The sequence below is a fragment of the Paralichthys olivaceus genome, chromosome 15, assembly GCF_024713975.1.
Source record: "Paralichthys olivaceus isolate ysfri-2021 chromosome 15, ASM2471397v2, whole genome shotgun sequence".
Taxonomy (NCBI): domain Eukaryota; kingdom Metazoa; phylum Chordata; class Actinopteri; order Pleuronectiformes; family Paralichthyidae; genus Paralichthys; species Paralichthys olivaceus.
This window is the reverse complement of record NC_091107.1, coordinates 16,723,741-16,750,698: the sequence shown is the minus strand read 5'-3', so window position 1 is coordinate 16,750,698 and position 26,958 is coordinate 16,723,741. Positions and strand designations below refer to the sequence as shown.

Here is a 26,958-nt window from a genome sequence, read left to right as displayed (position 1 = left end):
ATAATAATAATTGAGATAACAGAATTATCAGAAGAAACATTTGAATAAAAGAAAATACACTCTTTGTTTCACAGTTTTTAGGAATTTCTATATACAAGGGCTTTTAGTTCCAGTATCATTTCCCTTTTGTACAGGCTGAATGTACAAAATGTTAATGATGTCAGGGAGTCACTGTTTGATTTACTACATCATTGGTTCCCTTTGTTCAGTCACTCTAAACACGTGTGACTTACTCTGCGGTGCTCGTGCAAAAGGTTAACGTTAGCAAGCTAATACAATTACAATGATGAAGATATAATGTTCATGGATGATTTAAACAAATTAGTGTTAAGTCAAGTCAAAAAATGCTGCATGTCACGATGTGGCTAATTGGTACAAAACGGCACTGGAACATGCTTGGTAGTGTTCTAAATATTTGATTTAATGTTAAAGTTAATTAAATATGAGCAATAAAAGTAAAGTGAATCTAATTGCCTCAGAGACTGAGAGGGAAGACTGTTTGTGACTGCATCTCAAACAGTATTATACTAACTAACTAACCAATAATAACTGAGACTGGCATTAATTCAAACACAGAGGTTTATCAGTATACTGTTTCCAGTTGGCTCATGTGTAAAGTTTTCATTCTACAGATTATAATCACAGCTAATTTATCAAAATGACACTATTCCAGTGCTTTTCACACTTTCTCTCTCAGTTGGATGTACACTTTTTTCTCACCAGTGCCAAATCAGGAGCAATTTAAGGGCTCATTTATGCTCAGTGTAAGATATGTATACAAATATTTTAGATACCTATACGAAAGGCGACAGAGATCTATCCATACCCTGTGTTAATGCATCAGTATTGGTAAATGTCTTCTGAAAACATGGCTATAAACAAAACATGAATAAAGTTAATCTACTCCTGTATCTAGTATAAGAGTTTGGTTGCACTCACCATCTTCAGTGGGCACGTATATGTTGAGGTAAAGGCAGTCCTCACTCTGGTTCTGAACATAATTCGCTGCAGCATCCAGGTTGTCCGTGAACCACACGGGTAGCATGATCTCTGGTAAAACCCCGTGCACGTTCTGGGGACACACAGGCGCAAATTGGGTGGCATTGCGGATCTCTTGCCAGGAGCCTGGAGCTTCAGGAGGCTGGAAGCGACGCTCGCCAATGGGTGCGGTGGCATACGGCACTCCTAAGTACTGTTCCACTGGGCCCAGGATCTCATTGCTCAGGTCCTTCCTGATACCACGGACCTTTCCATAGCCTGTGGACACTATGGGGTGTTTCAGATCAACCCGCTGACACGAGGAGAGGGTCAGGTGCAGCGCTAGTCCTGAGAGCCACACCAGGCAGAGATTAGCAATCTGCTGAGAAGTATAATGATGCTTCCCACCATAGCCTTGGTGGCTGGCAGCATTGAAAGGAAAAAACAACATGTCCAAAATAAAGGCTCTTTTAGTCGTATCACTAGGATGTAGACAGGGATCACAAACTCAGTGGGTTATGGGGGATAACAAAGGCAAAAAGAGGGTGTGTGAAAAGGGACAGCTTAACGGTTCTCCTAGGGTGACATGGTGAGGCGGAGGGTCAGGTAGCATTCTCAGGTAGACTCTGTGGTCTCATCCGTCTTTCTCCTCGACGCTCCTGATGGGTCCAGAGCTGCAGTCAGTGAGCCAATTACACCTGGAAGACACAGACAGGTTGCAGGTTTGAGTCGGCGTGTGTGTGAGTGTGAATAGTGTGATCGTTAAAGCCTGTCAGTGTGTTTAAAAAGGCACAGGAGGACAAAATGGGTGAGACAATTTTAACCAAGATGAATTGTCTGTTAGCTCGTAAAAGAAAGGATAACGACACTTTATTGCGGACGACTCCTTTATGGTACATTTATAATACCCTGTGGTTAAACTCCCCTCCAACAGACACAGAGACATCTGTTGTGTCATGTGATTTTGTCGTCTTGAAGATGATCGATTCAACCTCAAAGTATTGATGTCAGTGAGAATTCAAGCACCTGTGTTGAATAAGCTGAAGTTTAATTCTGTTGTGGCCCAGCTTTGCTAATTTCTAGAAGAGCAAACAATGCAGATATAATGAACCAAGAGTTGAAATGAAGCAGTAATGTCGTTTTCTAATGTGAATCACCAATGCTTAAGTCAGATTTATTCAAAACTTAACATACTGAATGCATCAATATTTCAGTTACCTTAGATAATCAATTGCTTGTTGGACAATAATCTCTATACATAGATTCTGCATATAAATAAACATAATCTGCAGACGAGGGAAAACATTATGGGACAGGAAGTCTTCTGGTTTCTGATCCTAGTTTGATCAATCATGTTTGAGCAGGCTTTGGTTGACCAAAATAGTCAGTGTGATGAACACATTGATCGAAATGCATCGACTATTAACTTTTCAATTAATCTGCACACACGTACAGATGACTGTTGATCAAAATTAGCCAAATTGTAATCTGGAGCTACAACACAGACAAAAGGTTTGTGAGGAGGAAATGTTCGACTCATTTGATAAAAGAAAACAGTGTACGGTGAACAGAGTCTCGGCCTGGATATATGCTGTCTTCACCGGAGGCCCTAAAATATTGGCCGTTGCCACAAGAACCTGATTCATTGTCAAACGATACAGATTGGCTCTGAGATTGATTGGACGGAATGATTTAGGCCTGTTTCATATTCATTTTTTAACCCAATGTATTTATTGTACAACAAAATCAAAGGAACTGACAATATACCCTCCCAACAAATTTGGAGGGGACTTTAACTCACATGTCCAAAAGCGGCTCGTGTGACACTTCCCTGCTGGGGTGTAAAATTTTGGGTGCAAACGCTTGGCTGCATTTAGAGTTGTAAAGTTGCGATCAAATCACCACCACCCCCCTGCCACAATGGGGGTGCAAACTGTGGAGAGAGCCAAACACTGACTATAAGTGTTATTATGGTTCATAACTATGATTAATGCTCTGGACAAATATTATTCTGCCTTCTCGTGCAATGATGAATATTGGAAACACCGGTTCCCAATTTAGAAACTGAACTTGGATACTCATGGGTTTTGTAAATTATTACCTCAGAAGACAAGCTTACAATGAGCAGGTTTAATAGTCGAAGAGTATTTGGTCTGGTTGCAAAAACTTAATTTGCAGTCCAAAGGGAAACTTTTTCAATTACCGTGGTGTAATGTGGCCGCTGCCTCATATTTCCGTCTTCCAGATAATTACAGTAGTTTGAAGTGTAAAGCAACACTTGTCTTGAAATTAACTTCAACCCACAGAGAACACAAAATAAATAAAAGCATGTTCACACATCATTCAGAGGGGTAAACAAGCTGAAACCCTGCTGGCCCTGCATCCTTTTCAGCCATCCACACTGTGTCGGAGTTAGCCTCTCCTTCTCAACTCAGTTCAGTCGGGTTCTTGCTTCCACATCATTACAGATGAATGGGCAGTGCTTATCTCACTCTGGCTTTGGGAGACAGAGCCGTTTAGGTGTGATAAAGGCTTTATGTGGTGCTAACTGTTGGTTGGATGCCACCTCATCCCTCCACCCTCAACCCTGCAATATCCACACTCCACTGGCAGGCAGCAGACACAGGGGACAACAGTAAAATACAGCACAAAGATTCTGTGCAGCATAACAGGATGTTCAAAGTTAGTGATGTGAGCGCAACTCTGCTTCATTGTAGAGCAAAACAGTTACAGGCTGACTGGAAAAATGCTCAGTTCATAAAGCCATCTGAGTGACTGCATCTTATGACAACTCTGCACATTCTGAGGAGGAGGTAAGATGTGTCAGGACACCCTGAATCCCTATTAAAAAGAGTTACTGTGCATGCATAGTCGAGCTGAAAATCCAACTTAGAAAAAGATTAATGTGAATTATACACAGTACATGGCTTTATACACTGTGTTGTCAAAGAGTCAGTGTGAGAGGGGGGTTAGATCGCGTGATCCAGACAACTCACTTGACTTATTTGGAATAAGAGGCGAGGCGGTGAGGGAGACGTGTTCATCTCCCACAAATTGTTCGTCTGATTTTTTTTCATTATTATATATCCAGCCAAGGTAGGCTCTGAGGATCGATGCCATTGTCAAGTCTCTCCGCTTTGCTCAGCATTCAGAATGTAAACTAGGGGAACCTCTAAATATCACTAATTAACATGTTCTTTCTAGAAATAGTCCTGCGTATAATCCTCATGACACCACAACCTGTCATTTTTCTCTTTAGTGTGACGTACAATTTGTTAAAAGAGCTCTTGTTAGCGCTGCACTGCTCTAACACTGTTGAGCTCGCAATGGACAAGGATTATAACTGATGCAGCAGAACCAGAGACACTAGACTTATAAACAGACTTTGATGTGCAAAATCAGCAGAGCTCCCCTTTAATTTGTGAGATTTTAAGCTACATGGATTTTGTTACTTTCACACAGAGGGTAGCTGTTAGCCCTTTATTTTAAACTAAGTAAACCGGCTGTACAACGGTGAGATATGAGAGTGGTAGTGTGTCAAGCTTCTTATCTAACTTTTGACATAAAAGTATGGAGAGAAAATAGACTCAAAAGGGTCACACATGTATTACATGATCTGTAAGTGAAAAATAAGATTTACAAATGCTGTGTGTAACTCACAAAGCAATTTGTGAAGTAAAACAGTTTCAACAAATCGATAAATTAATAAATAGTAAGATTTTCCGAACATAGTTTCAACTTTAACTCTACAGAGCACATGTTGGCTTTCAAACAGCGTCCTGTTTGTACTAATGTCATTTGTGACATTCTTTGTATTCATTTGCACATTTTCAAATGTGTCTGCACAGATCACCTGACATGCACGGATCAGTTTACACATGTGAGTGAGACTCTTTTTCAGCTGAGATTCACAAATGCATGCTGCTTTTAAGGACTGGTGGAAAACTGGGGTGTCTGGGCTTTGGTGAATTAGTGTGTTATTTTAAACTTGGAAAGCAATCGTGAGTCTATTTGCTCTCCATAACAAGTTTTTCTTGACAAGTCAAACAAGTGGTATAAAAGTCCAGGGTGTTGGATTTAGGGGAAGGCATTGGTAGAAATTGAATACAATATTCATGATGATGTTTTCAATTGTATAACCTGAAACTATGACTCATTGTGTTTTTATTACCTTTAAATGAGCCATATAATCTACATAGAGAGTGGATCCTCTTCCAAGGAGCTTGCCATGCTGCACAGCCATGTTTCTCACTGGCATAACATAGGTATGGTCAAGTGTCTACAGCCTGTCACATTGTTTCCTGTACGAACCCCCGTCCTGAATGCATGAGCAGCATTTACACACACGTGCACACATATGTAAAATCTAATGAGGCATCAGATGTAGCATACGAGCAGAGACTCGACCGTGAGCACAAATTGGTCTGTTCTCAACCTCTCACATGTGACTGGCAAACGGTGCTAGCTTAACAGTCCCAACATCTGTTCACGTTAACCATCCGTGAGCTGAACTGGCATTGATCGTGCATCTCCAACACATAAAGTGGGACAAATTGAAAAAAAAAACATCGCCAGGTTGATGTGAGTCTGTTTTCTGTTTTGTTTTATATAATAGGTAGTCCTGTCAGTTGGAGCTGTTGGCGGAGGTAATGACTCTCTGCCAGTGGGACACTTTTGTGAGCAGGTTTAAATGGGATGGTCGGAGTGGTTTGAGGAAAATGCTTGTCCTGGGATTTTATATTGCTTTGTTTCCACTGTGAGTGTTAAAACTACATGCACTACTTCAGCTGTCAAGCCGCTCTCCTCCGCTAGTCAACATCTGTGGATGACAAGCAGCTTAGCAAGCCAGAAACAGAGTGCTGAGTTTTTGACTAAACTTGCCTGTCTGCGATCTACTGTCAGAGTACGGATAAAAAAAAAGGGATCTCTCAGTACTGAAATAAAACTAAGCTCTGGTGGCTGATGTTGTATTCCCTTGAACCATGTATAGACACAATAATCCATTCTTATCCACTGATATCTAAGGGGAAAGACAACACTCTTTTTGTAAGAGACATCACAAATTACATTTAGGGTTATTTTGCAAGAACATCCACATTATTGTTAATGTCCCATATTTTGTGGGTATTATTATTTTCTCTAAACCGGCATATGCTACAGGTGTCTTTCCTTTGTTTTAGCCGTTTGTGGAAATAAATGATGTGGCAGCACAGCGTGTCACCCCTTAATTGGAATAATCTGGTCATACCTTCTACGACCAGAGTCCGGGGGACAACCTGACAAAGTGGCCGACTTTATTGATTCCTTTGCTACTGATGGTGAAGCAATTAACAATCTGAAAAGCTCAGAGGCACTGAGTACTTCCTTAGTAATAAAGTCCCCACTTTTTATTAAAGGAGCTGGAAAAGAAACCCTTTCTCTAGTTCCACATCAGCACATCACTTATGCTAAGCTAACTCAGTTTGTCAGTGCTACCCAAGGGTTCTGGCTCAGGTCACACTTCCATTCCTTAGCAGCAGGAGGATTATTCTGTTTCGATAAAATGTTTAACATGCTGGGAAACAAAGCTGAGATTTACATGATGATAACACAACTCTAATGTGTGTATGGTAAATATTCTGCCAGCAAACTTAGCGTAGTAAAGAGACTGGAACAGCTAACCTGGCTTGGTCTATCAGGGTTACATATACCGAACGAATGCAGCTACTGCTCATGCGGAACTTTTTGTTTGCAATTTGAAACTCTTCTCACTAATGATTCAGACTGGGCCAAAAATAGAGTGCACCTTGAGACCCAATTTTCAGTCCGATCCCGACTGAGAGAAAAATAACCGAGCCAACCCAACACCGATATGTATTCTCTATTTTGTGTCCAAACTCTACCCAAGTTTTGGATTACTTTTTTTTGCTGTACCTCAAAACCGAAGTACATCCCGAACTGTGATTTTTGTGTACTATCACACCCCTAGTAAATACGAGGGCTAGGATTTAGCTAGATAGGCGTCCACTTGTGAATTGGCCCTGGTCACTAAGCTCGATGTAAAAGTAAGACATTAATACAGCAGGTAGGTAATTGTTCCTCTTGCAGGTACAATGACAATGGTTTATACCATTTTGATTAAAACAGATATTCAGAGACATTAATGTTGCGGCTAAGATGAATACATTGTCTTGCTGATGAAGGGAGAAGCAAACATTGAAGTGATTCTTTAAACTGAAGCCAAGATTACACTTGTCAGGCTGCATACGTAGGCTCAGCCAAAAGGGCCTCATCCTCTCTTCACACTAGACATCGAAACTGTCCAGAATCCGCCCCGATTGGACAGACAGTGCACTGGGTGATGTAGGAATAGGGAATGAGGAGAGAAAAGGCTGCCACTCTTGCAAAGTGCAGTATTATATCAGAATCCATTTACACAAAAGCCACCACTAGAAAAATCTGACATCTTTTCTCTATTGTGATATGTAACAACTGTATGAAGTTGGGAGGATGCTGAGGTAAAAGGGGCTAGGCGTCATATAGTGTTTGGCAAACTAGTTTGAGTACTGAGAGGACTTTTACAGCCTATTCCTGTCAATTCAAATCCTGTTTCATTAATTTCCTCATAGACTCATCATCTAGTTTAGGTCACATCTTATGAATTTATTTGGTAGTAATAATGTCCCTTAAAAATGTACTTTAATTACATAAAACAGTTAAGTCCCTTCAACATTTTTGTCTTTAACTATGTGACATGTTACATAATGAAGATTGAAGCCTCTGAAGACAAGGTACAGGCTGCAGATGATAACAGGCAGAGATCTGGCAGACTTTATGTCAATCGAGCTTTAAACCATATTGGGATTATATAAATAGGATCAATGTGGAACCTTCTCAGATAATACATATTTATGTTGCTATGTTTTTTCAAAGGTATTAGTATCCATAGAAAGTGTAACTATTCATTTGTTAAGCTATCATCCACATTAAAAAAATTATATTTTGTGTATATTGTTATAGGTCTTTTTTCTATACTACTACATGTTTCATGTGTCTGCACATTGTTAAGTAGATTTTTTTTTTCTGGTACTTGTCTTGTTTCAAGTTCATTACATATATCAGCAATATCTGTACATTTAAAAAAAGCATTGCATTACATATTCAAATTGTATTATTTTTTTATCGTTTTGGGATCTTCCCCTTCCCCCAAAATGTGTTTAGGCTTTTCCCCTTCCATGCAACTTTTGACAGATTTTTTACACATACTGAAAATACTATACTGGAAATTCCTTGACATTTTACAATTCTTTTCCAGACTCTCATTCTTATTAACTCCCTCCGCAAAATATCATATCAATATTTAAATACATTTTAATCTGCGTGGGAAAATAAACATTTCAGCTTGGAAGTTCTTGTCACAGTGTTAATTTCATGATGACCCCATAATTGCAGAGAACCGCCGCATTGCCGGTGCTGAAGAGGACTGCGAGTTTTATCCCACAATTTATTCTGTTTACCATAAGCTCTCCAGACACCAAAAGCAGCTGAATCAGATACCACAGCCGCTCCATCTGCCACCGCTTCCCCCATCCTCATCACACTGCAGCCCGAAAGAATGTGGGAATATCCACAAGGAAGCAACACTTAACACATAATATAATTGCAGTTAACCCAAGAAGTGACTGCGAACACCTCAGCTCAGCGGAACAGATCCTGCGTGAGCGGCAGAGGCCAACCTCAATTTAAAACACAGGTCAAAAACAGCTAAATGTCATTACTGCATATTTCTTGACTGCACTGCTCCATGACTGCACCCAGTAATTAACAATCTGAAAATACCTAGTGAGAAGAGAAATCACGTGATTGAGTAGAAGTCAATAAATGTGTCCATAGTGAAGCAGCAGCAGGGATCATAAAGCAGCAGGCGGTAGGAGCAGATAGGAGACGTTGAGACAAAAGGCCCTTTGTCAGTGCGGGACCAGAAAATCAATATGTTGCTGTTGGTCACCACTGTTCTCTCTGCTTAACACCTGTTCATCTCATGGAAAACCCTTTATCTTACAGTGCTCCACACCAGAACGCAAATGGAGGAGGATGTGTTGACAGCTACTGGCCAGACACCCTTGGTATGGATGAACGCCGCCACCTCTAGGGGGCTGTTACTTTTTATTTATCTGCTTTCTCTGTGTGTTTGGTAACTGTGAGCGGGAGGATGTGTCATAATGAAGCAAAAGCAGTGTGTACAATCTGGTGACACACTAATTAGCCATTATCTAGGTGAAATGCTAGCTGTGTTAGCGTGTGCATAGGTGTCTCTGGGCACTGCACACATTTTGAGGGAGCAGTCTGACAGCTGCTTTGCCCCGAGCTTAAAGCTAATTTAAGAATAGAATGGCGCACTAAATTAAACAGAAATGGCAGCTTAGCCATATTAACATGACTGCCCAGTCTGCCTGTTGTTATGCTAAATGTGAAAAGTGAAATAATAATAATAATAATAATAATAATGATGCCGGTGATCATCTTCGTTGAGCGAGGAAAAAAGGGAAAGGTGGTTTCAAAGATGAAGACAACACATAAAAGTATGTCTAGAGGGGTGCAATTTAAAAAGGAGATTTACAGGATAACACTGAATTAACTAGCTTCAATCCTCAGGCGGGCACGTACGACGCTAAGCCCCCCCCAGCAAAACTGCAATCAGCTTTATTCTTGACTCGAGACTGAAGGAGAGTCAAAAGAGCCCGAGGAGCTCAGGCTGACAGGAAACTCAAGTCTGAATGTAGCTACAGGCCAGATGTTGCTTTAGCCTACTTGAAATATGATCATTGAAAAGTGACGACACCAAACCAGAGCTGCACAAAATATTGCATGTCACGCATCAGCCTCCTCTAGTTTGAAGAAGCTACACCGGTGCATTGGTTGACAGCTCAGTGGTTCCCAGTGTATCCCATTTGTCTGAGGGCTCTCAAGTAATGCACTGTCACTGCGCGCCTCATGTTCTGGACGTGGGTGTGTTATGAACATTTTGGAAGCCTGACTAATTCATTACTGGCCGTGACAGCCACATCCATCTGACCAGCAAAAACTCCTTCCTTTATTTGAAGAAAGGACGTATAAGAAGTTTGATGGAATAAAATGCTTTAAAATAAACGAGACAGGCTGCCATACACAATAACATTACAACGGTGGCACAAGGAAAAATATCCCAAATGTAGTGTTGCGGACTTTGCTGTTAAGTCAGTAACCCTACGGTAGACTGGCAACCTGTTCAGGGTGCATCCCACTTCTTGCCCAATGTCAGCTGGGATTGGCTCTAGCCCCCTGAGACCCTCAAAAGGATAAGCAGAAAAGAGAGTTGGAGGAAACAAAGAAGAGGAAAAGCGAAAAATAACAGAGTAAGAAATCAGACAAGATTGCTTTGAGAGAATATTTCACTTGTTGGCGAGAAGAGACCAAAGGATGATAGACAGATGGTGACCTGGCATTGTGACGATAAGTTGACGACATAATAGTTTATCATCAGAACCCAAGTAAACCTATTTTGATAGAGGTTTAGCAAGTTAGCCAAACAGGCCTTTGAATAAGATCTCTATCTTGTCACATTTTTTGGCTTCTGATATTGCGAATTTTTTCTCCATCAGCTTGACAACAAATGCTCATGTGCATACCTGTGTGCACAGGGAGGCTCAAACCCCGACTAATATTTATGACAATGAGTTACGCATCTCACCAGTAGGGTGAACCAGATTATGATAAAGAGCAAATCGTGCATTGCGTAGCTTTAAGTGTTGAATCAAATCTACTATTAAAATAAAATGAGCATTATGGTTTAGTCACTCTAATCCACCTCGGTGTTTGTTGCTAATTGTATTAGATATTAGATATGTTAAATGAAATGAAAGACAACTATCAGCCGAAAACGACCCTATTTAGTGTCAGCAGCAATCACATTTGTTGTTGTTGAAATCAAGATGTGATGTTTTCTGTGTTTAAAGGCATATCTTCAAAATGATCAGTGTTAAATTAATGTATTTCTTGTTCTATGGATTGATAATATCAAATCTGTACTTCACTGAAGAGATATTAGAGTAGTAAGGTTTTAAACACTTTTACATTTGTTAGGGTTTTTTTTTTTGTTGGTTCTCATTTAATGCATTGATGTGTCTTTTTTTGGTGGCTGCATGTTAGTGCTGCTCACGGCAAAACCAAGGGAGGGGAAAATGTGCATTGTTGCGAAAGCGGAAGAAAAGAGCTGAACATGTGAGGTCAAAAAAGGGCATGAGAAGAGGATGGCTTTAAAGAGGGCACGCAGCAGCACGGAGCGATGAGGGAACAGAGGGAACATAACCGTCATGGCTAAAATAGAGGCAGGTGAAGGCAACAGGGGTGACATGCATGGTTAAGTGGTTTGCTTAATGTCAAGTTACGGCTCATCCTCTAATCCTCTTTCTCAAAGCTCCGCCATACTGGCAGTTTGTGAAAATGGCCTGGCAGCTGAAGATGAAACCTGATGGAAATCTCATAAAAATCTATGGACGTATGATTAGACCATAACATGTTCATGGAATTACAGTAAACACTAATGCTGCCAAGATATGCATATACATCAATGTCCTTATTGCTAGCGTGACTGCATGACAGCGAAACAATAACCTTTGATATTTAAGAAGTAATAAAAGCATTTTCATCGACATCTTCCCATCTTGTTTGTTTCACGGGCTTTCACCTTCTGTCTGGGATTCAGTAAGTGCTCAGTTGGTTTAAAGTCTGACTGAGGTTTGGCCCAAAAAAACTCCTTGGCTGCATTTTCTTTATGCTCACGATCGATGTCCTGCTGCATCCTTCTCAATTCGGGGCGTATATGTTAAGAAATGAGATGAAAGCCACTTTCTTTCTCTGAAGCTGAAACACAGCACTTCACCTCACAACCACTGCTTCATTTCACATCAAATGTGCTGGAGCGGAATCAAATCATGTCACCGTCCCAATATTTTTCCGACTGCATTGTACATATTTCTTTAAACAACCGTTCTGCCTTCGAGTTTCCCTCCCGACTAATTCCAAACCAATTCGATTTCTGTCGTGTCAGAGGAGAAGCGGCACGGATGTTTACTGTGATTTTATAAGCCAGCCTCAAAAAAGAAACGATCTTTTCTTTTCCAGGAGGCAATCATCTTGTCAAGGTTCGAATGGGGGGTGACGTGAGACGGGGAGGACCAAAACGCAGAAACTAAATAAGGTTTAACAAAAAGTGTATTTTATTTAACAGGGGTAAACTTAACAAAAGAAATCTCCAAGAAACAAAAGTCGCACTCATGAAACAGGAGTGGAACACAGGAAGAACAGGAGACAAACTTACGGGGAAACGTAACGAGAGCTGACGGGACACATGAACAGACAGAACCAGAATCTCGATGACGGACAAGACCAGACCAGAAATGACGATGACGAACCAACAACCACAAGGGGGGAACACAAAGACTTATATACACACTGGAACTAATTAGTAACTGGGGACAGGTGGCACAAGACAAACAGGTGAACCTGATGAGGGCAGGAAGTCAATAGGTGAAAACACACAGGGAGCAAGGCCTACAAAATAAAACAGGAAACACTGAACAAACTTATTAACGAGAACAAAATACAATAACCAAGACAGGGATGAACACGGGAGAGGCACAGGGTGAAACATAGCGAGGGACAAGGAGGGGAACACAGGAGAGGGACAGAGAACAACACAGGAGGATCAGAGAGTGGAGCACAGAGGAAGGCAGAAGGGAACATGAGAGGAACACTGAAAATACATAACCGTGACACATCTTGACTTATCTGAACAAGTACAGTATGTTCTCTTTATATTTTTAATATTTCTTTATTCACTGTGGGGATTTATTGGTTTAATTTAATAACCTGCTGTTTAACTGATGGTGACCTGGTGAAGTTTTATAAAGCTGAGAAAATTCCGGGTTATAGAACCTGTGTCAAAGAACAGTAAATATATTATATACATTTTGGACTGAAAGTGTAAAAGTAAATGTTTTGTTCCTCACATCTCCAGCCAGGGGTGCATTACCTAATGAGACTATTCTCAGTCACTTCATCATCAGCATTGAGTTTAGGAGCCACTGACAGCCCTACACAACAGTGGGGACGTTAATGTTTGCATTAACAGCCCTGTGTACTAATGAAGACGTAAATCCTGTTGTTGTGTTTGTCATATTAACACTAGTCTCTCACTACCTGCAACCTGCACAAAGCAAGTTCGACATACACAAGTTGTCTTGTCGAAATCAAGCTTCACTCACCGAACACTGGCCGTCCAGATAATCTGTACTACGAAGCGGGTTATCTACGATCCTAGTTAACTCTGGATTTCCTTATCCATCTATAAACTTGTTCATGCGGTAGAGGTGGAGTCTTTGATTACGAGCGACATTGTCAAAACCGATATCTGCTGGTAGAGTTGGTGACAGCAACATCCAAAAGAGAAGAAATGAAACACTGGATATATATATTTTGATCTTTGAAGTATTAGTCTAAAGATAAACTTTAAATAAGCAGATGGAATCATTAATGTTATGACTGAGTATTTCTGTTTTTTGTCTGATGATGAACAAACCATTACAAAGATGTGAAAAAGATATAAAAAGGTTAAAGTGACTGTCTGCCGCAGCAAAGAGAAGAGAAGTTGTTAATGTGTGATGAGTTCAGTCGGACTGAAAGTTTTTTTTTCTATTTCATTTTTTTTCTTTTATTATCATATTAATATTGAACAGTGTGTGGATTTTTAAAATAAAATACAGCACAGACTTGAGTGTTAAGTGTTTCTTCTCCGTGTAAACTGCCCCCTGTCCAATCAAGCAAACAGTTCCTGAGTGAAACCACTGATGAGATATTTAATAATTGAGCTATCAATACAATCTCTGCTCTCACAGTGACAGCCTTGTTACTATCATGAAATCAAAACTAATACACGTCATGCTAGTTGTGCTGTGATTTCACCAAAATGTGATTGTTTGGGGATTTGGTTTTTAACTTCATCCTTTGAGTAAACAGATCATTAGCATCCGCTTACTTTTGGTTGTTGTCGAAATGTGTTGCAATCAGGCGTTTTGTTATACCTGCTGTCCCCACGCTCCCCGGTGGAAAGTGCAATATGCTTTAAGGAGCATCCTGAGTCAGAATGTGGCTAAGAGACACATGTCAGCCACACCTGCTCCATTCTTACATAAGATCACGTGAGCACAAAGAAAAATACTGGGCTGGAAAGAGCACACATGGTTGACATTGTACAAACACATTGGCACAAAAATACCCATTGTTACACAAGTGTGCAGTCAGTTTGGGGGATAGGGGAGAGCAGCTGCAGCCTGGATACTGCACCACTGGTGGCAGATAGCGGCTGCGCTGGAGAAGCGCTGTGAGATTCTAGATGAAGTGAAGTGCAACAGAAAGGTGGGAATGTGGAGTTATATTAGTGTTAATATACACATGGATGAAATGAGGCAGTGGATGTAGCTGTTAAGGTGCATGGAGGAGGTAAAGGCCTCGTCACAGCAGTAGAGAGATAAATTATCGAATAAACATAATCGCAGAAGGGAATTCAATCTTCTCACCACAGGTTCAACTTTGGTGAACTTGACGCGTCACTTGTACATTGAGCGTCGGCAAACCGCTCTGACAGAGCTGACCTTTGGAGCGAGCAGACAACCAAAGAGCCCATAATGGAGGACGCTATCATAGCTGGGTCCCCTTTGTCTTGTTTTTACTTAAAGGTTCAGTGTGTAAGATTTAGGAGAAAGGGATCTATTTAATATAAAATAATCCTTATGATGTTTTCACTAGTGTGTTTCATCAAAATTGTATGAATTGCAGATTCAACTAACTTTAAGATAGATAGATATTTATTACCACTTAAAATTCACTCTAACTGTTACTGTTACCATGGCGGCCACATCAGTAGGTCCCCATTGGTCACTATAGCCATTACCTCATCACTCCCTAGTAATATAAACAAAGCCTTTTCCAGTCTTTGTTGGATAATAATAATTCTTCATCATGATGATATTGATGAACATTGAATGTGTGTCTGGTTTATACAAACTTAAATCTAAATGGAATGTTATATTACAAATGGACAGTTTATAAAATGATAAATAAACAAATGACAACTATATTACTTTTTAAAGATAGGGTTGCAGAGCCAGAGGGATTTGGAGGTTTTTCAATGATAAATAATATATTTTCTATATATGGACATAAACATATATATTAATAAAGACTTTTAAGTACATTTTTGTTGAATGTTTTAAAAAATAAGATCTTCCAGGACCAAATGAAAATCTATAACACCTTTATATCTCTTTAAATATCATCACATTATCTTGTCTGAGTGATAATTGTTTTTCAGCCCTATTTTAGGGGAAAAAATTGAAAGTCCCTGTCACAGAAATGTTCTAATAACTAAGTTGAGTGATTAAATTGTCCAGTATAGAACACAGCATGCATGAGAGCAACTGAGCTCCACTGGATTGAAAACATTGTGAGAGGAAGTGGAAAGCTGAGCATTAACAACTCAAGCTTTTGGTCTGCAGATACTGGAAGTTATTTGTTAAATCATAAAACCAACACGATATAGTCACCAATTTTTTTACTTGACGATCGTCCTTCTTTTTTGGTTTGCATGCTTTTGTTTGTTTAGTTGGTGTCATTCCCTGCTGCTGAAACCTGGTTCCCAAACTGCTGGTGTAATGCACTGTAGTCCAGTCGTGTTCTGAGTATCCAAACACATGAATAATTAAATGTATTCAGAGAGGCCAGGATAACATGCATATAGTGTTTTTCATCTTTTGCAACACACCACTATATTTTTTTTACTGAAAATAAACCAGAGGGCTCTTTACGTGTAAATGCAGTAACTCCTGCAACATCGACAGGAGATCCCAGAGAGAACCAGAAGGACATTCAAAGAGTGCATACCTCCATCAAGGCTAACGCATCTCACCATGCTAAAGAAAATCCTGGATACACCCATTTATGCAGATATTCTCCAAAACTGAATGGGTTCTTCCTTGAGTCAGACCCCACCCCTCCACAAAATGTAATGGAAATGAGTATGTTAGTTTATGAGACATTCTGCTGAATGACAGACCGACATAACATTGTTGTTTGCAAACTTTTGTTTGAGGGAAGGCAGGCAGGTTGGTTAGTGAGGTTCGTCTGTCGACATATAATTTTCTATCGGTAGCTGCAGAGTCGACCTTTCTTGCACTGGAATCTGTCGCCTACACATTGTGATTTAAGGAACGATACAGAATATGTTCCAGAGAAATATTATTTCACTGATAACAGCCTTACTGTTTACTGTACACACTTTCTACCAAATAAGAGCTTTGTGGAGTCAATAATAAAGCAAATGGACTGTTTTTTATTCTGAGGAAACGCCACAGGAGACGCAAAGCATTTCTCACAAACACCACTCGTTCAACTAAGGTGAGTCCAAAATGTTTTATTTTTGGCGTTTCCAGACAGTGGATCAGTTTTAAATATTGCAGGAGTAGCTAAGCAGAGTGAGCTGTTAGAAAAGCTGCAGGAGACAGACCACACACCTCCACCTTCTCTGAGAGGTAACCACCACTCCGCGACTTAACTGGTCTTCAAAACGTCTTTATTTATTAGGTTGCACTGTAAACAGATGAACCATGGTGTAGTTGCCATGTGCTAACATTGTAAAAATGAGAGTTAGAAAAGAAGTTGGCACTTGAAGAAGAAAAATAAACAGTCACTGATGGTAATATCCTACAGAAATATCCAATATTAATGGTCCTGCAGAATCATTAACATTGAGAATGTTTTATATGTATATTCAGAATGTGTGGGTAATGATGAAATAGTTCATGTTTTATCACACTTACACTGCATATACAGGTCCAATCACTATTCAAATAGTTTGTCTATAAATGCCCTTTTACATTTATATACTTGGCTCAAAACAAGGAAGGGAATGTTGTCAGTTTTTTGGTGATCTAGATGAACATCATTGCAGATGCATGACATTTTTTAAAACAGACGATCAACTGCCCAACAGTCTCATTAAGAAACCACATTTAAATTCACTAGATTAAGATTTTTTGTCTTTGGATCAACACCAAATTGCACACTCCTAAATATCAGTCCCCTAAACATTTTTCAAGATCCATGATTGTTTTCAGAGAAACCCTATCTCGCAATGCTAAAGGAAATAAAAAAGAATCCTGGATCTTCCCCCTGATCTGAATGGCTTTTTCACTGACCCATAACACATTGTCCACCTAATTTCCTGGCAATCTGTCCTGCAGTTTTTGAATAAACTTTTTTTACAGACATCCCAACAAATAAATGGACAGGGGTGAAAACATAACCTCTGTAGCAGGGGTAATACATAAAAAGTGAAACCGTTAAAAGTCATATCCATATGTATGGTAGATAACAGGTGCTGTATCTTTGACCACAGACAGTCATAACAAAGTGTAATACAATCATGTCATGCAGCTGGTCCTATAGATATACAATGCTTGTTTGCTGAGATGATGGGAAATCAGCCTGAGGGTTCAGCCACACAATCTGAAACATAAGCCTCCTTTATTGTCTCACACTGGGGAGAGTTTTGACTAGAGCTCATCATTCATCTGAGTAAATACGTACAAGTTAACTTTCCCCATGCTAATCAAGCTGCCGCAAACAAAAAGAAAAAAAAACTGCTGCTGAAATTTAAACGTTGCCTAAAGAAGACTGTCACGCTCTGTGGAAAACATATCATGACAGATGGGCTAGCCCCACTGATGATGTGTAAGTTAGCATAGGTAGAGCTCGGAGATGTGATGTAACTCATATATAAACCACACAGGTGAACAGTAGTAAAGCAAATTCAGGTGATTATGAAAATCATAGAATTTTGAATTGCAGATAAACCAGGTAGGATGAAAAAGCTCCGCACATAACGTCCAGCATACGTACAACAAAAATGTGACAGTATATTGCAGAAATAAATTCTAAACCTTTGTGATTCTCATATAGGGAAAGGGAATGTCGTATTGGTTTAGGTTGGGCCCTGTGATCCTGTGTGCCATCAGCTGATCAGTATCAGACGACTCTTACAATCACCTATCAGATTGAAACAAGGTAATTAGGTGGTCTTGATAATCTGTCAAGCTCACACTCTCTCTCCTGTGATTACTCATGTCACTGCCTCCGTCACCACACAGAAGCCGCCATGCTCGGATTTATCCTTTGAATGAAAGATAATTTTCCTCCCACTGCATCTGGAAATCAATTTACATTCAATTGTTCTGAATCCTAAAATATAAGTGTCTTTCTACAACCTGACATTTTGCAAGAACACTGTATAGTGTAGTGACCACAATGTAGTCTTTGCACCGAAGCGCTCATCTTCACTACAACTGACCTTCATCTTCACCATGTTCAAGTGTTTTGTCGTTGGATAATATAAAAATGTACCTTGAGGATTCTATATAGTTGCGTTTATGCTAGGTATTGAAATATTCCGTTTACATATGAATAGCAGGCAAAACAAAAATCCAATTAAGAACTTGTGTTATATTTGAGTAACAAACAGCCATTATTCATGAGAAAGAACATTCAGCCTGGTGACATCAGCAGTTATGCAACATGGTACTTTATTCCAAAAGTAAAAATGTGCTGGCAAAGCAAATTATCTTTTGTATCAAATTAAATTTTGGTTAACTTTGAAGTGCAAATTTGTGCCACTGACCAATAGCAGGTCACTGTGTCAGAAATGATCTTTGAGCAAACGTAGAATCAAACCGCCCAAAATGGAAAGTACAATCTTAGGCCAAGTAGAGCACAGCTCTCTGGTCTAGTCTACCAGCGTTAAATTCTGACCAGGGTGTTAGTAGAAAATTATCAGTTCCACATTGGTCTTGTTTGCAGTTTAATTACTATGTTAATAGCTGTGTCGTTGACAAGGGACAACAACAAATGGAGACATAACAAAGTTGAGATTTTTCATTTTTAAGACATATTAAGACCCCGTCGAAACCCTGATTAAGATGTTGTGATACAAAAACATTATTAGCACTTCATTCCATTAGCAACCGAGCTAATGTTAGTTACAAAGATATAACAACAAACTGCATAGTACAGTGTAATATGGCATTATTTCCAAAGAGGGCTTGATGTGTCTGTATTTTATGGAGATCTGTGCTTTCAATGTAACTCCCTCAACCCGATGCTAACCCCACATCAGTTGAGCCACATTACACTGCAAAAATGCATCAGTTTAAAAGAAAAATCCATACGCTATACATTTTTTTGCCCTTTCTTTTTACACACTTTTTAAATTTATTTATCAAATTCAGTTTTTTTATTCAGCCCTTTACTGTATCACAGCACAAAATCATGCTGCCCCCCCCCCCCCCGAATATAATGCTCTTTAACACGTACTTCACTTGACGGGCACTCAGAGAGCCCAGAGATCTTTATCAAGACTAAACAACATAAACCAGAGTTTCAGAGAAAAGAAATACAAATTTATTATAAATGATTTGGATCTGCCCCAAAACTTAATGAGCTCTTCCCTCACTCCTGCCTCATCCCTCCACCACGTTAAGTGCAAAACGGTTCAGTGCTTTGTGTGTGATCCTGCACAGACATAAACAGACACAGGTGAAAAGATAAACGCCTTGGTGGAGGTGATTATGATTTTTTTATGCAAAAGGAAATGGATTTCCTTAAACAGGTCACAGGAAATGTTGTAAATTCGCTACAACAAACGTGTAAGAGGAAAATGTCTTTATTTTTAGATGATATGGGATGAAGTTCTCTCCCTCATGTTATTGTAAAGGTAAATCAATTTTAATTTGTATTCAAGCTGCTGGAGCTAACGTTTATTTACCTCCGCGTTTTCCCCAGCCTACTGATTCTGCTACTTTCTGTGAAAACAGACCAATCTTTTGCTGTGCTGACAAACATTAAGGTTTTCTGCTTTCAAACGGGAGTTCTCGACCTTTGAGAACATAGTAATCGTCAGTACAGGACTTTTTGTTACTAATTTGGTCTGAACTCAGTGGAGGGTCTGTTATTTGGAACAAACATGGGTATTTTTTGAATTAACAAGAGCAGACAATAATGGTCAAGTGAGATGACTAACCCTGGGCCCTGAATCATCGGAGCATCAACAGCACAACACCATGGTTAGGATTGATACGAACAACTGAACCTCTGACTTGAAGGAGTTTAGAAACAAAAATGTCCAAATGAGTGCACAGTGTGTTTCAACCATTTTTGAGATCAACAGAAATCACAGAGTAAAGCCAGCACGTGTCATTTAACCCACTGACTGCAGTAAGTATGTTGAATTATCTTGCCTTTAATTTGGAAGAAAAAAAAACTAATTACAGTAGCCTTGTGGGATGCCTGGTTTTTGCACAGGGCTCACACAGGGCAGTCACTTGAATGTTTAATTAAAGGTCAAGTACAGTACACACTTTGATTTGGGGCTCCGCAAGCAACACAGGTCCTCACAAAAATGTCCTATATCCTTTTTTCAAACTCTCTATCTACACATCTCAATGTCTTCAACCAGCTGACAGAGATTCTGAGGTGGATTTAACCCATTTAGACCTAAGATGCCACGTTTGACACCCCAAACAAATATCAGAGAATGGACTGTTACAGCTGCTGAATTGAACTTTGCAATTCCAGAAAGGTCACGTGTGCTGTTTTAATGGGCTCACACCTAAGCTACTAAAAATTATATTTCCAGATATTTCAATATATATAGTTTTAAAGACTTGAATGATAAAATACATTGTGATTTGTTGAAATCCTCATGGGTAAGATAAAGTTCAATATGGGAAATGTAGTCTGCTTGTTTTTCACCGCTTTTAGCCTGCTAAAAAATTTTAAAGTTGCGTGTCAATGGCTGAAAATCAAAGCGAAAGGAGCAATATTGAAGCAGATTACATAGTTTCACTGATGAAAACATCACTGACAATAACAATGAAGATTCAGACCCAGACGATGTGCCTGCTGACCAATTATCAGTCTGTAAAAGACATGAGAGAAGTAGGTGATCTCTGCGAATTTGCCAAATATATATATATTTAATATTCTTTAGGGAAAAGGCAATGAGCAATACACATTTAGTAAACCTTAGTAATTCTGTCAGCTTCTTTCTTCAGGAAACCCACAGGTTTTAGGTGCTGTTTTCAAACAATGCTTAGGTTTTAGAGTACATTTTTATTTGGCCCCTTAAGTCTTAATGGGTTAAAAGGGTGTCGCTGTACTGTCAGTAAAAAGTAAGTATATATAATCCTCAGTGGCATGTCTTTGCACCTTTACAGAGATTTTTATTCAGTGTTCATTAAAGACAAAATGTCCGTCATATTTAGTGAAAAAACACTTCACAGCTTTGTGTTAAAATGTCTGTGCGTTCTGGCCCCTAAGTATGTCTTTTGAACACTGCAAAGCATTGAGTGCACTGCCGAGCCAGACTCCAATGTTCTTTCCACTTAAAGCGACAGTTTACTTCTGCACTGGAGGGACAGAGTGGGTGGAGGGGGGACGTGGGTATTAACATTTCCGAGAGCACCATATCTCAAAATTTACTCACTTTATCTCAAGGCAATGAAACGAGCATTAGCCAACTACATTAACTGGCTATCATATTCCCATCTGAAAATGCAGAAACTAAGGCGTTTAACTCATAGCAAATGGGGCTGCCATTCCAAAACAGTATATCAAGTAGGCCACGACTGGCCGTGTGTAACTCATGTCAACGCTGCCCGCACCTTTATAAAGAGCGCCAGCTGCCTAATGCCTGCACCGTGTCAGGAGCCAGGTGAATTATGATCATCCTCGTCAATGATACACAAACACCGCTCGAAGGAAACAATTCTATTTTTTTTTAAGATGCCATGTTTGACACCGCAAACAAATATCAGAAAATGGACTGTTACAGCTGCTTAATGGATCATATCTGATGAATTGGACTTTGCAATTCACGAGAGGTCACGTGTGCTGTTTTAATGGGCTCACACCTCCGCTGCTAAAAAAAGATACATTATATTTCCAGATATTTTAATGGGGTTTGGTGTGATATTCCTCCCCAGACTGAAGGAGACGGGGACGGCACTCACCCTGGCTTATCTCCTGGATGACTGTTATGTGATATTGTTCAAAGGAGGTTACACAAGATGGTTACCATGGCATTTGCACAGGCGTTTCTCCAGCTTTACTTTGCTCGCAGATAATAGGTCAGGTCGAGCTATTCTCCTGCTTTTCTCCTCCTTAGTTGTGACGTGACTAAGAGCTGGGTCATTTTAACCTCCCTTTTCTCTGACTTGACATCTTCACACAGAAATCAACATCTCCAACCTTCCATTATAGCAGCTACACCACTAATGAGCATACGGTGAATGTTTCAGGTAAAGATGCTGAGAAACCTCATGTGAGGACTAGATCTATGGGATGGATATTCTCCAGTCGTTCTGTATGTGCCATATCTCTAGAACTATTTATCCTGTCAGCTTCACACTGACGCGTTAGGTTTGACATTAATAATCTTTGAGTAAACAGGCGACCAATGCTCCGTCACAGCGGTGGATGGAAATCATCAATGAAGTGACATTGCCTATCACAACGAACGCGTTCACAGCAATGAGTCCATTTACAACAATTACGATGACAACCAGTTCTCCACTTCAGGTTCTATGTACTGAGCTTCACCGAACTTTTAATAAACAGGTGAGGAGCTCTTTGTGCAGCAACTTCATGGTTCTGTGGACTGAGTTCTGCAGCATCTCTTTACTTGCCACGGCTCAACTACTGCAGGTCACTTTTACTGTTTCAGGAAGAAAGCTGCATCCAGCATCACCACAGACCAATTAAACAGCCATTCCAAACACGCTAGCTGTGCTAATTCTAAAAAACAAAACATGGACGTTTACCAAAATCTAAAGCAAAAATGTATTTCCGATGTTTATGCCTCTGTTTTTGTGCCATGATTGTGCAGCTTCCATCCTAATATCAAACCTCTATGTTCTTGATACATCTCTGAGGACTCAGGCCAGTCTCAAACTGCAAAATTGGTAAGTACACAAGGACCTTCTGGACCTTCTGGACCCTTGACACACACTTTCTGTAAGTGCACAGTCTACAGACTCCCCTCGGGACCGACCCACAATTCACAGTGTTGTGACATAAAAAAAACGGATTGACAGGGAAACCCCAGAGGCCACCTTGTGTTTTTTGTTTTTTAATGATGGTCAGATACCTCTGCTCTGAGTGCCACATGGTGCATTGCCATACTTTATAAATCTATTTAGAGCTCTTTAAAGTCTATGGAGTCCAATGCTTTGGTCATGGAGTAGCCACTGAGATTTTGTCTGTATTATACTGAAGGACTTCAGTTGGAACATTTCTAACAGTGATGAAATTAAATGTGTTCACTGTAGAACAGAAAGAAGAACAGAAAACCTCTCTTCACTTCCTCAAAGGTACTTTGTATAAATATAATACAATTGTACTTTCCAATCGGTGAATGTGTCTTTTTTTGGAAGGTCACCTGTTTATGAATTTTTAATATTACTGCTTGATACAGATTATAATGTTTTTGGTATGAGATTTTAAGAAAAAAACAACAGATTGTAATTAAGATGGAAATTGAAATAAACAAGCTGAAATAAAACATGTAGTAGACATAGCAGGAGGAAAATAAAATTTAATTGCAGCTTGCTTTCACAAATCACTGCATATTTTAATTGTCTTATGTAACTTCTTCCGCAAATTGTATTTCTTAAACCCAATAAAACACATTAATCCCATCAGAACCCAAACAAAAGCAAATAAACCTTTCATTCCTGGTAATGTCTCGTCTCTGATGGAAATAGAACTAAAGCAAAGAACAAATGACACCTCTGTTAACCATAACCTACCACCTAAATTTCAAAATTCATTTCTACATGGTTGTAGCATGCAGCCTATGTTCATACAGTGTGCAACTACCTGCAGTTTAGCGAGCTAAAACAAATTTTGTTTTTAACATTTGTAAATTTTGATTCATCTAAGCAAACAGTCTATTCAAACAAACCTTTAACCAAAAATTTAACCATACAAAAAACTTGCCTCTGACAGTACAATTATGAAACTTTCAAATATCAAGCGTTAATTGCATCTCTTTGTAATAATGGTTTGATAATGACATCTTAGGAATCACTGCCAATTTTTAAATATGTATGACTTCCTCATGTGTGCCTTCAGAAATTCATATCGGCTGGGCTCTACTTTTAAACGCTGGGCCTCGGTGATGGATACAAGCACTGATATGTGACAAAGTTGCTCACTCTCAAAAACAGCTGTAAGAATGACACAACAGCTGGACATCAGCGCTGTTCCCCTTTAAGAAAGCTCAATGTCCGTGTGTGAGAGAATATCTCAGCCATGCAGCACTCTCTGCCCCTTCACCTTCCTCACTCACATATTACCCAAACATACTTCATTAAACATTAAGACTCAACAGTTTTTTGTTCTGGACTGTAGGTCTACACTTCGCGGCGTCATCCAATCCATTAAGCAACTGCTCTTTCTATTTTTTCACATTTATCTTTTTCTATTTTCGCTCTGGACAAAATGTGGTCACAGTGAAATTAAATGTATCGTGTTACTGACAGTTTGTGGATGCAGAAGTCTGCAAATGGCAACAAGCATAGCATATTTTCCTATATAGTTAGAAAAACTGTTTTAAACATCAAAACTCATGTAAGACCAGGTTTGGTTGATTAAATTAGGGGTGTTATGATATATTTGGTGATTCATAAGACCATCTGTATATTAAATCTGCCACCAAAGCCTCCAGGCCCACTCACTATTGAATGCAAGAAATGCAACAGAGACAAAAAATGGAGCATAGTCAAACAAATTCCAGAAATAGAATATTAAAAATTATCACAGAGGGAATAAGAGTTTTCAATTTTTAAACCCTCCCAAGAAACATTTTAATTTGAGATTCTCTTTATATTCCTGCTAAATTTCAGCACTTCGTCTCCATTCTTTGCTTTTCTATACGTGCTGTGGCTTTTATCTTGTATGCAAAGACAACATTTGGATTCAAAATGCATCAGGCAAATCAGGCAAATGTTTGGAAGCCCATGGAAATCCTCCATGTCTTCAGCCATATTCTGTTCGGTTTGTGTTACTGTCCAAATGCAAGTAACCAGGCTGACGTGATGCCGGCCTTTAAAAGCAATCAAAGCAATTCCAACGGTACACGGACAAGAGTAATACTTCTTCCACAAATTCTGCCAAAAAAGTCTACAAAAAACACTTTATTGGTTTTCTGATGGATTTTAAATGTCACTCCTCTGTGGCTACAGGCACCATATATCTCCGTGTGGATAAAAAACACACACATCTATTCCCTAAAAATGAAAATATACCATTTCTCATGCATGACCTGTCAGAACAGAGGTCCTGTTGTCTGCCATTAACTGAGCACTGCCCAACCACCGCTGAATATTAATGGAGCCTCCCCTGGATCATCAGTGTGTGCATTTAATTCACAATCCTATCTGCATCTTCTAGGGCACCGACGTTGTGCGTGCATGTGTGTGCATGTGTGTGTGTGTGTGTGTGTGTGTGTGTGTGTGTGTGTGTGTGTGTGTGTTATTCAGAGCTGTTGTGGGTTTCTTCATGAGAGGACATCTTCTGAGTTTGAGCCCTGACACACGCACACACACACACACGCACACACACACACACACCGCTTGAGATTAGTTACATTACAGCACAGCAGCGTGTGTCTAATTAAGCAGCTATTAACATGCATGTAATAAAGGCTTTATTAAAATAATCTACACCTCCACCAGCACCAGCAGCAGTGAGACAGAAAACTGGAGCCTCAGACGAGAAGAGCAGCCAGTCCCACTGATTCCAATTAAATCACACGAATGTCATCTCGTCGGCAGCATGGCTCGAATGACAGAATACTGATGCCGAATGCACAAAGTCGACTGATCGTGTTAGGATGTGACAGCTTATCAACAGGCAAGGCCAATGGAAGGCTCCCGCTGCAAGGAAGAATAAATACGTGCTATGGCAACAAAGTGCTTTTTGGAGAATTGACACTCAAAAAAAATCTCATCCCCCCCCAATTCTGACAGTGCGTCAAGATGGATAACGTGCGCAATGTGCGAAGTCACCATTGCGCACACATGACACCCGTGATAGACGGGAGGGAAAAAAATCTCTGCTCACGTCTGCGGAACATATGGCTTACCTAAAGGGTCTCGATGCAAGCACCGGAATTATGATGATGACGAGGATGATGATGGTGATGATGGCCCGTCCATGCGATTCTTCTGCTCCGTCCTCTGTCGGTGTGCCGATGGTGATGATGATGAGGAGCGTCTAACTAGGCCATTTCTTTCCCGATCGCAGTTATTTCTCAGGAGGGCAGCGCGTCGCGGGGTCTCGCACATCAGCACAGTTTCTCGGCGTCCGTCTTCTCTCTCCGGCTTTTCCCAAAAAAAGCACACCTCATAGTGCCCCCCTCCTCCTCTCATCCCTCTCCGACAACACCCCGCTCTCCTCCTTATCCACAGATGTATGACTTTTTATTCTGATGTTGAGCCGCAGCGGCGAGAGAAGGAGGAAAGAAAGAAAAAACAACGACTCTCAGTGAAATAAATGCGTAACGCTATAGCGTCAAGACTGTGCGCGCTGCTCCGCGAGTCAACGCAGCGATCTGTCCTCTTTCCCCCATTTGTCCATGCTGATAATAATCCACCGTATGTCTGCACCGCCAGAGGCCTTCAACACAAAAACACAACACACACTCAACAACAGCGGACAGTTGGAGTTAAAACGTGAAATTGCGCTGGAAAGACACCCACCGAAATCAGGTGTCCAAATCTGTCTCCTTTACGCGCTTGCGTGGTGCCTCTCTCTGAAAGGTTTCACTTGGTGTCTGATGCTGTGCGCGGA

General features: G+C 40.1%; 1 protein-coding gene across 1 annotated transcript in view; it reads right to left on the bottom strand.

Moving 5' to 3' along the window:
• Window positions 1-26,848, bottom strand: part of nlgn2b (neuroligin 2b) — a 57,510-nt gene extending 30,662 nt beyond the window's left edge. Inside the window, exons 1-2 of the mRNA XM_020085299.2 lie at window positions 26,252-26,848; window positions 940-1,676 (exon numbers count right to left, since the gene is read on the bottom strand). Of these exons, the coding sequence (XP_019940858.1) occupies window positions 940-1,429 (490 nt within the window). The 5' untranslated portion in view covers window positions 1,430-1,676; window positions 26,252-26,848. The remainder of the gene's footprint in view (window positions 1-939; window positions 1,677-26,251) is intronic.
• Window positions 26,849-26,958: the final 110 nt, after the last annotated feature.